This window comes from Myotis brandtii, unplaced genomic scaffold (assembly GCF_000412655.1).
Source record: "Myotis brandtii unplaced genomic scaffold, ASM41265v1 scaffold2814, whole genome shotgun sequence".
NCBI classification, from domain to species: Eukaryota; Metazoa; Chordata; class Mammalia; order Chiroptera; family Vespertilionidae; genus Myotis; species Myotis brandtii.
In genome coordinates, this window is record NW_005360738.1 from 187,741 (window position 1) to 200,888 (window position 13,148).

General features: G+C 45.7%; 1 protein-coding gene and 1 long non-coding RNA gene across 3 annotated transcripts; one reads left to right on the plus strand and one right to left on the minus strand.

Moving 5' to 3' along the window:
* The first annotated feature begins 481 nt into the window (after positions 1-481).
* On the plus strand, positions 482-12,489 carry ZKSCAN8 (zinc finger with KRAB and SCAN domains 8). Of its 2 annotated transcripts, none has more exons than XM_005869006.2 (6): positions 482-672; positions 4,734-5,243; positions 5,843-5,984; positions 7,510-7,598; positions 7,876-7,999; positions 8,664-12,489. In XM_005869006.2, exons 2-6 carry the CDS (start codon positions 4,827-4,829, stop codon positions 9,623-9,625), a joined length of 1,734 nt encoding a protein of 577 aa, XP_005869068.1. In that variant the 5' UTR covers positions 482-672; positions 4,734-4,826; the 3' UTR covers positions 9,626-12,489. The 2 variants fall into 2 exon arrangements, with proteins under 2 accessions (XP_005869068.1, XP_014397412.1); XM_014541926.1 differs by having other exon boundaries at positions 4,737-5,243.
* Positions 11,032-12,893, minus strand: LOC106726562. The gene is made up of 2 exons (XR_001362627.1): positions 11,283-12,893; positions 11,032-11,129 (listed from the first exon to the last, which is right to left on the minus strand). It is a non-coding gene; the product is annotated as an uncharacterized LOC106726562 (long non-coding RNA).
* Positions 12,894-13,148: the final 255 nt, after the last annotated feature.

A 13,148-nucleotide genomic window follows, 5' to 3' on the forward strand; every position in this document is an offset into this window, starting at 1 on the left:
TTCTTTTGTTAATCCTCACCGGAAAGTCAGAGAGAAACATCCACGTGAGAAACGCATCGGTTGACTCCCTCCCGCGGGAGCCCTGACTAGGGCCTGGGCAGGGGAGGAGCCTGCAACCCAGGTACATGCCCTTGACTGGAGTCAACCCGGGACCCTGTAGCCCACAGGCCGACGCTCTGTCCACTGATCCAAACCGGCCAGGGCTGAATTATTTTTGAAGAATGACAGCTGAAAGTGTACCTTTTGCATTTTAAAACTATGAACGACGATTAACAGGAATTCCTCAAAGACTAGATATGTATTTGAAGAGAATACCCAACTACAGGGGCATCTAAACGGCACCTCCTGAGACCGGCGATCAGCGCCATGGGTCCCTTCCCTCCAGGTGCGGCCTCTCAGCTCCGCGGCCCGGAGACCCTGCGACGCGCAGGCGCGGGAGGAGCCCTGGGCGCCGACCATAGAGCTTTCAGTCCTCCCGGATTCCTAGAGGTGCCGGAAGTGTCTGGACAAGCTGCGCATTGACTGCTGGTGTCCCCCAGCTGATGTGGAAGTTGGGGGCCGGAGGTCCTGGTCGGGTACGGCTCTCGCCCCCTTTCCTACCCGTTCTTCCCCCTGGTCCGTCCGCCATTCGCAGTCTCCCTTCCCCGCCTTGGGCCGCGCCCAGTCCTCGCGGTAAGTACCGTTCGCCGCGGGCCCGAAGGGCGCTTTGTGGCCAGACCGCCCGCTGCTGGGAACGCCTGAGGTTCCGAGCGGGGTCGGACTACGGGGATCGCCACCGGCCATATAAGCGTCCCCAAACTTCTTGCCGGGGAACCTTTCATGAGGGTTCGTTTCTTCATCGCTCATGGATTAGTGGTGTTCTTTGCAGTCCAGTTTATTTGTACTAAAATAGGAAAAGGCTCCCACATTGTCTTTTTACAGCTGTTTCCACCAAGTGAATTACTTTTACACAGCAATGTTGCATTCCGTCACAATAAAATTCTCATTTTTAAAAAAGACATATTTTGCTTAGGGAAGCCCCAATTATCTATGGAAACCTATTTTTGCTATTACGTTATTCAGCTCTTTGTAGAGAATTCAGAAAATGGTGGTGGTGCCTGGATAACTGTACATTAAGAAACATTTCTGACATCGGCGGCGCAGTGCAGAGCTCAGCCTTATTCGGAATTATCCCGTTTAATAGAAAAACTCACGGAAGCAGGTGCCCCTTTACAACTCGGGTATCTCCTGAGCAATTGCCGCCACTGCCTCCAAACAGAGCCCAGATTTCTGTCCTTTCGTTAATTATGCGTATTGTGCAATAATCACAGCTTTAACAAAGGCAAACATCCTTTGAATTTCTGACGTGTTTAAGTGAAAAATGTGGGTGCCAAAGCATTCAGCCTCTGTGGTCCGAGATACGCCAAAGTAGCACAGTGTTTGCTTCGCCCACCTTTTCTTAGTCATATAAACCTGTAAAATATTTTTTCTTGTTTTATTTTTCAGTTCCCAAACATCCCAAATTAGACTTAATTAGTCTGAAAGAAGAAAACGTTTCTTCCTCACCTATTGAACAATTAATGCTCTTACAAACTGAGTTGTGCCTTCAGTAGTTCCCAGGGTTATAGAGTTTGAAGTCAGAAGAAGCCTTACAGATTGACTTTTCTAATTTCTAAATCAGTAAAGTGACTGGGTATTGTTAAAAGGAGATGTGGGAAGCAGTCTTTATCCACAAGGTGCTTACCAGCTTAATAAATACAGGTGTGCATACACTTATTTGTCTTAACGGGGAAGTGGATAAACAAACATATATTAGAATAAACTACTGATAACATGCAACGACATCGATGATATCAAATGTATTATGCTGAGTGAAAGATGCCAGACTCCAAAGGCTTCCTGCTGTATGACTTTATAAAAAATTCTGGCCCTGACTGGTTTGGCTCAGTGGATAGAGCGTCGGCCTGCGGACTGAAGGGTCCCAGGTTCGATTCCAGTCAGGGTCATGTGTTGGGGTCCAGCCCCAACAGGTCCAGGGGTTCCCAAAGGTGTGGACGGAGTCGGCGAAAAAGGAATGACACAGAGACAGCGTTCAGTTGATCTGCATAGCGAGGTTCTCTCTTTATTCTCCTGTTACATCTGTATTTATACCATTTGATTTTAATCCTATCCATTCTATTCCAAAGGTTAAGGCGTTTGTTATCTCCATTCCAAGGTCACTACTCTATTGTTCTGTTAAGCTACTAGGAAGTAACTGAAGGAGATTATCCTAAGTAAAGATTATGTAGCTTAAGCGTGATTGTTCATAGTTAAGGTGATAAACTACCCACCTGGCACTTAGTTAAGGGGTTTTACTGATTCCCTTCCTTAGTCCTGTTAATCCCTAACTCCAGGGAAAAATCCCCACCTGGGGAAACAACCTTTCTTGGAGAGGTGACCTTGGTTAAAACACATAGCGCCAAGAAGGGGAGCAAACATATTAAGAACAGTATGCCATATAACCGGCTTCTGGCAAATTCCCCCTTTTTTATTTTTTAAATGATAGCGCGTGTAAATCAGCAGCCACCTCTCGGATTGGGTTGTTTAAGACTCGGAAGACCTGTTTGTGACTTTGCCAACAGGTCAGTCCGAGGCTTAACCCTATATCGGCTCCCCATAGGCATGTACCTTGGTTGCAGGCACATCCCCAGTCAGGAGGCAGCTGATCGATGTTTCTCTCTCATTGATGTTTCTAGCTCTCTATCCCTCTCCCTTCCTCTCTTAAAAAATCAAGAAAACATATTTTTTAAAAATAATTAAAAATATTAAAACATTCTGGTAGGTCAATAGTGTTGGGGACCTGACTTTGGGGTTGCAGGTGGTGATGGGGCATCCAGGTTCCTTGGAGATGCAGGACCAGGTGTTCTAAAGAGACAAAGGTCGAAAGAAGGTCCATACTAGAAGTTAGCCCTGAGATGGGAGGGAAGGTGGGAGCCCAGCCAGGGTAATGAATGTCAGGAGGAAAAGGACAGTCCTTGTCAGTACCTTGAGCTAAATTATTTGGAAACTAGTGGCCTGGTGCAGGGATTCGTGCACATTGAAAGGAAATCAGGAGCCCACGCCCGAGTGCCCGGGGAGTTTCCACGTCCCCTTGAGCCGCTGGGAAGTCACATGGGTAGTCTATTCTCCCCGAAGCTTCCTGAAAAAATATTTGCAAGTGTTACTTCTGCGGCCAGGGTCATGCCTTGCCGGCCTGGAGGTCCCCAGTGGACACCTTGGGCTGTGCTGGACGCTTCCCACCACTCAGAGCCGGATAAAAGACACTCTGACGTGAACAATACAAAGTTGGGGATTTTGGGGGGTAGGGGTGCTCTGTTGCCCACATCCCCACCCTTCAGATCCATCTCTCTTTGACTTGCGGCCACTATTTTGTTGCTGCCTTCCTCTGTAGCTCCAGGGCAGTCGGTAAGGGATGAGATTTGATCTCGATGCCCGAGGCAGAGTTCCAAGAGCCTGGTGGTATTGATGTTCTTTGTGAACGGAGACGCTGAGGCAAGCTTGGTGTGCAGGATGAAGTTAGAGAAGCAGAGGGCTATTGCTAGTCAGGCAAGTAGCAAAGCCCCCAAAGCCCTCATGGCTTTTATTTGGGGAGTCCAGCAAATAACAATGGAGCACAGCAAGTGACAATGATTAACAGGCATGCTTATGAGATCATCAAAGCTAAGTTATACATTACACTATTAATTTCCTTTGTTATACAAAGACTATTTCCACCTGTAGCAGTGTACCCTCCCTTGAACTTTCCATGCTCTCATGGACTATTTATCACCTCAAGGAAAGTTCTGCCTCTGAACAATAAGTCTTGCTTGCAAGACTTTGTTCTGACGTGGCCTGCTTGCAGGCTCCCGCCTTTTCTTGGCAGAACGTCCTCTTCGGGTTAACTTCATTCCGCTTGACTGCTACAGGTGGCGATATCAGGCTCGTCCTGGTTACTCCAAGTGTCCGCGCTTTAACGCTTCAACCGTTCTCTGGAGATTATAACTGCAGGCTTAGGGTGTACAAGGGATGTAGCAGTGCGCTAAGTGGCAGGCAGCCGAGGAGGAGCCTGAGCCGGGTCTGGGCGCCACACCGCTCCCACTCACTGCGCCTGCTGCTGCTGCTGCTGCTGCAGCTCAGTAGCACTGCTGCAGAGGCTGGAGAGGCTCCCTGAGCCCGGCTTCTGGCTGAGCAGCGCTCCCACTGTGGAAGCATACTGACCACCAGGGAGCAGCTCTTGTGTGGAGCGTCTGCCCCCCTGTGGTAAGTGTGCGTCATAGTGACTGGTCAACCACTCGTTCCCGTCATTCTGGTCATTGTTTCGTAATGGTCACTTAGGCTTTTATATAAATAGATTAGTCTCATCTGTTGAGAGTGGGGGACAGGTTGAGAGCTGAAGTGTGTAGAAACAGTACAGCTGGTGTGCAAATGCTGAAAGAATTTGTCAGCCGCTCTGAGGGCCAGAACTTCTATTAGATGCAGTCAATCAGGTTTCCTGACCTTGTTTACCCATGTTCCACATCCCCAATGAGAGAGAACAGAAAGAAGGGATTATTCCCTACATGAGTGAGCATGACAGAAGCCTATGGAGGTAAGGCAATCCTTCCGCAAGAGTGCAGAGGGTCCCTTGAACAACTGAGCTGTGATGTCCATGGCATGGTAGGGAGCTTGTTAAGATGTCTTAGTAAATCACTGTGACCTTGGACTTCCCCTAACACTTGCATTTTCTGTTTGTAAAGAAGTCCTTTAAAGGAGAGCCCCTCAGAAGGTCCTTCTCTTAAGAAGATAAAGAAGGTGGTGGAAGCAAGTCTCCTCATCTTTCCCGGCCCTACATGGCTGCAGAATCAAGAAAGTCTTTAGCCCCATCTCCATCCAACCAGGCTCCTGAAGAGGACCTTGTAATTGTCAAGGTCGAGGAGGATCATGGTTGGGACCAGGAATCCAGTCCACATGAACACAACCCTCCTGGCCAAGAGCTGTTCCGCCTGCGATTCAGGAAGCTGTGCTACCAGGAGACACAAGGACCCCGAGAAGCTCTGATCCAACTCCGGGCACTTTGCCATCAGTGGCTGAGGCCAGATTTGAACAGCAAGGAGCAGATCCTGGAGCTGCTGGTGCTGGAGCAGTTCCTGAGCATCCTGCCCACGGAGCTGCAGGCCCTGGTGAAGGAACATCAGCTGGAGAGTGGGGAGGAGGTGGTGACCCTATTGGAGGATCTGGAGAGGCAGATTGACATCCTAGGACGGCCAGTAAGTGGCAGGCAGTGTGTGTGCTGTGCCTGGGCATCCTGGAGACTGGGTGCAGAGGCAGTGGCACCACAGTGCGAGCAGAGATGCTAGGCATGCATTCCTGCTGTTGGGGGATGAGAGCAGTCATAGTGTGGCATGGCTTCTATTTACAGAATTAATTTTTTTTAAGGTATAAATCCATTTTTTATCCTTATCACATCCCTACACTGCATTATTGCTCCTATTTGCAAGGTGCATAGATAGCTTAAATTACTTTTTCAGGGGCACCCAAACATTAAAGGTAGATCTGAGACCAGAACTGAGATTTCTTAATTCCTCATCAGAAGGTTTTTCCTACTGAATAGCTCTGCTTTGTTCCTGATGATCATTCTTCCCTGGCCTTGGGAGTGCAAAGTACGTGTTGGGCACAGGGAGGGCGTCAGCAGATGTTTTCCTTTGGTTTCTGTGCAAATCAATGTGTTTGTACTCTTTGCTGCTGGAGGAAATCAGTGAGGTCTGCTGCTTCCTTGCCGAGCACGTGTCCTGAAAATGTACTTTTATCCCTCTTCACCTCGTTTCTCAGAGGGATTCCTTATAACGCAACTGCTCGTTGTGTCCAGGTCCCGGCTCGTGCACATGGTCACAGGGTCCTCTGGGAGGAGGTGGTGCACTCGGAACCCGCACTAGAGCCTCCAGACGCTCCGCTCCAGCCTCCAGCAACCCGGCACATAGCTCCCGGGCTCCACGGGCCCCGAGACAGAGGTGAGGAGCCGGGTTTCCCTGATAAGGAGGGAGTAGGAGGGAACCCCATCTTGTTTCTGGGGAACCACTCTTTATAGACCATTCATAGTTGTGGTGTCAATGTTTATGTAGGCTTCACATACAGACTGTCAATCCCAAGGCTGAACTCACGAGCAAATTAAAGAATTTGGCAACTTCTATGTATTCATACATTTCTGTTACCCCATTGTATTGCCAAAAAAAGTTTTTGAGGTTTATTGGTATCATCATGCCGCTTTATTTGTAAATATTTCAGTATGTATTTCCTCAAACAATCAGATGTATCACTGATACAACACTCATCTCATCCACGGCTCACATTCCTATTTTGCCTGTGGTTCCAATAGTGTTCGTCCAGAGTCCAGTCCAGGACAACACTTTACTTATCCAGCTTTCTGTCTATCTGGCAGGAACACTCAGAAGTGAGGTTGTGTCCTCAGGGACACAGCAGCAATTTGTCCTGTTATTGCTGATGGTAATTTTGTTGACTTGGTTGAGGTTATTTTTGCTGGGTTACTATTTTTCTTTTTGTAATTAATAAGTAACTTGTGGGGAGATACTCTTGAGTCTGTGTAAGTAGCCTGGTCCTCATTACAGTATTATTGCTAAAATACTACTTTGAATAGTAATTGATGCTTCTTGACTGAATCAGTGATTAAAAAGCAAGTTACAAAATGATAACTTTCTTTTACTCCTTCTACGTTGATTTGTTTCTTATAATGGAGAGTGTTCCCTTCTCCCTATTTTAATTTTATTTATCAGTATGGACTCAGAAATTCTATTCTTTCCCATGAATATGTTGTTACTACCATTATTTTGATGCGTAAATTGTCTCAGATTTGCCAGAGGAGGCCCCTTCAGTCTGACTCCTATATCCGTTTGGCATTTCCCATCGTTGTTTGAGAACTTACTTCCTTACAGAACAGTACATCCCAGTCCTAGCTCAGACCTGCCCTGCATTTGTTATGGTTTTACATGTGTGACTTATAGAAGTTTGTTCTATAAAATTGGCTTTTTAATATTTCTGGAGAAGAAACATAGAAGCAGTTTCATTTATCAATATAATTCTTGTGTGATGTGCTGAGGCCTGCTGCTGGTTTTGTGCTATGCTGTCTGGTATCTGGCAGCAGATACTGGCAGTTGTGTAGACATTTGTGAAAATCACAGTAAATAGAGGTTGCCAAGAGACTGGGACCTAAAGGGATCCTGTAACCAGCACAAGGATAGAATGTGGCTTTGGTCAGAGGAGAAATTATGCAGCAGTTCCTGTTAGGAAGCCATGCAATTTGTATGTTTTATGTGCAGCGTCAGGCTGAGAGGGACATCAGAGTGTGGATGTTTTATGGACAACCAGAGGTCTAGAGCCAGAGCCAACCTATCAGCATTTCCTAGTAGTATCTGGCATGCGTTTTGGCTTAAATACAGATAATTTTATAATGAGTTACTGGTGACTTCTGCAAGCACAACATAAGGCTGGCCTCATTCATAGCTTCTTTCTCCTCCTCAGCTGTATCTGCTTCTCATAGTCCCACCCCTTCCCAGAAAGGAAGTCCTGGAAACCAGATGGCTGCGTCACTTCTAACAGCAGGGTTCCAGGTGAGTCGTGCTCCTTCTCACTGAAGCCCCATCGCTGCCCTTGGTCATGATCATGGCCTATAGCCTGTGTGTGGACTGCCTGTAGCAGAGCTCACCCAAGAACTTGCCCAACATCCTTTTGAATAGAGGCAGATTGATATTTGACTTGTTACGTCTTCTTCCCAGCTGATCAGTACATTCCCAGCTCTTGGCCCGTCTGACGCTGGTGGGTCACTGGCACTTTGGGTTTGAGCTGTGGAACAATCCAGTCCTCAAATGGGAGTTTATTTTGTTTCAGACTTTGGAGAAGATTGAAGACATGGCCGTGTCCCTGATTCGAGAGGAGTGGCTTCTTAATCCGTCACAGAAGGATCTGAAGGGAGATGACAGGCAAGAGAGTTACAGAAGCATGTTCTCCCTGGGTGAGTGGTGCTCTGGTTATTAATCATAGTTAAGGTTTTCTGTTGGTTCATTTGTCTGTTAGCTTGTTTTTGATGTATACTTACATTGTGAGTTTTCTGAAAGACAGTTGATTGTAAATTCAGGATTCAACATAAAAATACAATATTGAGACTTCTTGAGGTCTAAAGTGGAACCAGGACTCGAATCCAGGACTGACTTAGCTTGCTCTTTTAGTCCTGTCTGAGTTCACTCTTTTCTTCTGCCCCCAGTTCCCATAGGATATTTACATAGATTTCTCTCACTTAGGCCTCTTGTGCTCCTTCCTTTTTATGACTGTTTGGGGATTTTTTTCCATTTTTGTCCCACTCATTATATCTTCTAGTTGTTCCATATACCTTCCCACTTCCTGACTTCCACTTCTCCTCAGCTTTCCCTTCCCTGCTTTAGTCCCCTTCCAATAACTTCTCTTTTTCATGGCACTTCTTCCCCAGTTAGCCGGTGGTACTTGGGTTTGACTTGCTCCTATCTCTTCATGTTTGAAGGCATGTTGGAGACAAATGTAAGCTTTGCAATTTGTGTAGCTGTTCCATATTTATTTTCCTTTTCTCCTATCTTTGATTCCTTTCCCCTAACAAAGAATAGGAAGTGACATTTGCTTGATGACTTATTACATTTTTGTTTCAGGTGGTGAAACCAGGAATGAGAACAAGGAATTAGCTTCAAAACAGGTAATATCTACCGGAGCCCAACTACATGGAGAGACAGCTGCGAAATGCAATGGTGATATTATCGGGGGTCTTGAGCGTGGAGAAGCCCAAGACCTTCTGGGCAGATTAGAGAGGCAGCGGGGGAATCCCACCCAGGAGAGACGACATAAATGTGATGAATGTGGAAAGAGCTTTGCTCAGAGCTCAGGCCTTGTTCGCCACTGGAGAATCCACACTGGGGAGAAACCCTATCAGTGTAATGTGTGTGGGAAAGCCTTCAGTTACAGGTCAGCCCTTCTTTCCCATCAGGATATCCACAACAAAGTAAAACGCTATCACTGTAAGGAGTGTGGCAAAGCCTTCAGTCAAAACACAGGCCTGATCCTGCACCAGAGAATCCACACTGGGGAAAAGCCATATCAGTGCAACCAGTGTGGGAAGGCGTTCAGTCAGAGTGCGGGCCTCATTCTGCACCAGAGAATCCACAGTGGGGAGAGACCCTATGAATGTAATGAGTGTGGGAAAGCCTTCAGTCATAGCTCACATCTCATTGGACATCAGAGAATCCACACTGGGGAGAAGCCCTATGAGTGTGATGAGTGTGGGAAAACCTTCAGGCGGAGCTCACATCTTATTGGCCATCAGAGAAGCCACACTGGGGAAAAACCCTACAAATGCAATGAGTGTGGGAGGGCCTTTAGTCAGAAGTCAGGCCTTATTGAGCATCAGAGAATCCACACTGGAGAAAGACCCTATAAATGCAAAGAATGTGGGAAAGCTTTCAATGGGAACACTGGCCTCATTCAGCATCTGAGAATTCATACAGGGGAGAAGCCCTATCAATGTAATGAGTGTGGGAAAGCTTTTATTCAGAGGTCCAGTCTCATTCGACATCAGAGAATCCACACTGCAGAAAAATCTGAGACCATAGGAGTTTAGGGGAAAACTTGAGTCATAGTTTGGGCATTATTCAACAGTAAAGGAACCACATGCTGGTGAGAGGTCTTTCAGTGTAGTAAAAAGGCAGAAAGTTTGTCATCATTGTGACCTGATGCAGGGTCAGAATCTATAGCAGGGGCAGTTAGAATAGCTCTTGAGTAGTTTTGGCCCAGTGCCTCAATGCAGGTAGATTAGCTTGACTGTTCTGGGAGGTGTCTGATGGCCCAGCATACCCCTTAGAAGCTTAAAGAGTGAGTTGTTTGTGGCTTGAGGCACCTAACACCAAACTTTGTCTTCTGTGTGAGTAGCTGTAGATTCAAGTCAGGCTGCTCCTGGCTCCTCTGCTTCCTCCCACCTCTGTGACCCCCTTTTTGGTTAGTCACCCGGAGGGGCATGTGTGTGCTCTTTTTCTTCCTAGGAAGCTTGCTGTAGAGTGCGCAGCAGCCTCTGTGAGACTTAGATGTGCATTTAGCTTTCTAAGAATCTAGTTCTAGGTAACATTTTTACAGACAGGTTTTCAAGCTTAGGTGTGCATTTTCTTGTAATGTTCTTGGTGATCAGTGAAATTCATATTCCCACTCATACTCAGAATGCTATATTTTTAACAGTACTCCAGCATTTTTCTCCATATGTCACCTTCACTGACTCCACTCAGTCACTGAACACCACAAGTGTCCTCCACCCCAAGCCCCAGGCCCTGAGTCAGCCAAGGAAGTGCTGCATTAGCGATGGTTGTGGGACTGTGCACAGGAAGGTGAGTGCAGACAGTCCAACTGCTCTTGAGCTTGGATGGTTGCCCCTTGTGGTGACATCTGGCTCTCCTTTCCACCTCCCCACTGCACGCTGTGGTAGACGGGTGCTTTACACCATTCTAGTTATGGTGTCACATGGGAGAAGGTGCACTCATCCCTCTAGCCCATCTCAGTGCTGCTCTCACAAGTTCCTGACTAGGGGAACCTTGTTACTGCCCTGGACCCCCTTTGGTGGCCAGCACCTCACACACCTCTTGCCATTAGCTTATATTTCACAGTTGTGATCTCTCAAGTACCTCGCTTCACAGTTGCTCGTTTTTCTTAATTTGGGTGCACACTCCATCTGTAATCCAGCAAAGACCACGGTAAAGTCATCGTCAGCAGGACAACATTTCATCTTGGAGGCTAATTTAAAGTAACATCAGAGTTCACACATCCACACGGGCTGTCTTTCAGTTGTGTGGTTGTAACTGTTTTAGTAGTGTTATCACTGCAATAAGCATTCCTTCAGGTATTCTCATTAGATAAACCACATGGGAAAACTATTACTCTTGAGTCACATCTTGTTTTTTACTTTGATTACTGAAATGTCCTCAGAGTCACCATTTGATAATGTCATGCCTTTTTTAGTTCTTATCCTTGATCTGTATTTCATACTGTACTGTGGAACTTACCTTGTATCTCAGAAATTCTCTTCTCCTTTGGCTTGTGGGACACTTTTTGGTCATTTTTCTCCAATTTCTAGCTTTTCTCTATTTTTCTCCTCCCCACTGAACATATTCACTAGCTTTTCTGTCCTCACTCTAGTTTATCCATTTTGATTGTCAGTAACCATATTTTCCACTGTCTCCCAACACAACTTGATCTTTGAAAACAGAACTCATCACTCTTTGTCCCCCAAATACCATTTTCCTTTTATATAGGCACCATTACTTAATTTCGTTATCCTGATTAGACTCACTATCCTTTGTTTTCTTTTTTTCTATTAATCCTCACGTAAGGATATTTTTCCATTGATTTTTATAGTGTGTCAGGGAGGAGGAGAGACAGAGAGAGAAAAACATCAGTGTGAAAGAAACAGATCAATTGGTCGCCTCCCACATGAATCCCGAGGATTGAGCCTGCAACCAAGGCATGTGCCCTTGACCGGAATCAAACCCAGCAGCCCTCAATCTGTGGGCTGACGCTCTATTCACTGATCCAAACCGGCTAGGGCTATGTTTCTTATCACAGTCTTGTAGGTGTCTTGTTCTGGTCTCCATTCTACGTGTCCAAAATTGTGCTAAGTTGTTCCAATTCTAACTTTTCTCCTGAGGCTGCACGATTACAGATGGACATTTATGGTGACAGTAACAAGTTCATCTACAGCATAAAATGTGTAAAACCTTCCATTTCTGACATTTTCTCATAGGAGTTTTTTCAGATCTGTATTATCTGGGGCCCAGTTTATTGCAATTCTTTCTTTCTAGCGTCCCTGCTCTTTAAAATCTGCATCTTGTAGGCATCCAAGATGATCTTTCTCAAACTCCATTTTCATTGTCTTATTTTCACTCAAGAACACCCAGCACATAATTCTCATCAAAGCAGTGATGTTCCAAGTTCTCCATTACCTGCCTTCTATGCTCTGTGTGTAGCAGCCTCCTTCTCCAACATGTCCCCTTACAGCATCACAGTCACACTTTCTGTGACCTTCACTGTTGTCTTACAGGCCCTTGACCGTGCCTCTGTGCCTTTCTGATGCTGTTCCTTTTCCTTAGATTGCTCTTTGGCCCCAGCTCATGTTCATAACCCCCTTCAAAGTCTGGTTTCCTTTATATCTTCTGAGTAAGCCCTCCCTGACTAACTTCACCCACACTAAGACTCCCTATTCTGTGCTGCCTCAGCACTGATCTTTTCAGTTTATACTGTGGCCCATGCACTTACTAATAATATGTAGGTTTGTAATCATTTTCCAGCACTCTGTATTGTAGTTTCACATTTGTATTTATTTCCAAAATTAAATTGTAAGCTCCTTGAGGGCAGGAATAGTAATGTTACATTTGTATCTCTGCACCCCTATTGCCTAATATGGTGCTGAGCACACAGTAGGCATTTAATAAATGCTTGTCCAATTGTGTGTGTAATTTATTGTGTTACCTAAAGAAATTTTTACACTGTCTTCAAGGATGTATATCTCTTCTTATTACTTTGGGAACAGACCTATTTCCATAGTCCATGATTAACTACCTATACCCAAGACTAAAGCCAAAAATTCCAATTTTAGGAAGCATATGTGAAAAGTTGAAATATGAACTCCCCATTTGTTTGGCAGACTTATTTCTTTATCAAGAAAGAAAATATCAAACACTAAAGATCACTGTGTTGTTGCAAAAATACTTGATAACAGGCTTTTAGGTCGTGTCAGTAATTGGTTCTCAACTGGAGAAATTGGGCATTTTGGGAGACATTGTTGGTGGACGGCTGGAATGCATCTGGTGTCTAGTGGGTAGAGGATGGAGATGCAGCTAAACATCTTGTGTGCACAGGACACAAAAAATCCCATTGAGCTCTAGCTGGTTTGGCTCAGTGGGTAGAGCGTCAGCCTGCAGACTGAAGGGTCCCTGGTTTGATTCCAGTCAAGGGCACATGCCTGGGTTGTGGGCTCGGTCAGATGTGCAGGAGGCAGCCAATCAATGATTCCCTCTCATCATTGATGTTTCTCTTCCTCTCTGAAATCAACCAAAATATATATTTTAAAAATCCCATTGAGAAACTATGGCCTACATATATTT

Excerpts from the sequence above, each read along its gene's own strand:
- ZKSCAN8 (XM_005869006.2), top strand. The coding sequence starts at position 4,827 with ATGGCTGCAGAATCAAGAAAGTCTTTAGCCCCATCTCCATCCAACCAG. Across the intron at positions 5,244-5,842 it reads TTGACATCCTAGGACGGCCA|GTCCCGGCTCGTGCACATGG; the intron begins GTAAGTGGCAGG and ends CGTTGTGTCCAG. Across the intron at positions 8,000-8,663 it reads CAGAAGCATGTTCTCCCTGG|GTGGTGAAACCAGGAATGAG; the intron begins GTGAGTGGTGCT and ends TTTTTGTTTCAG.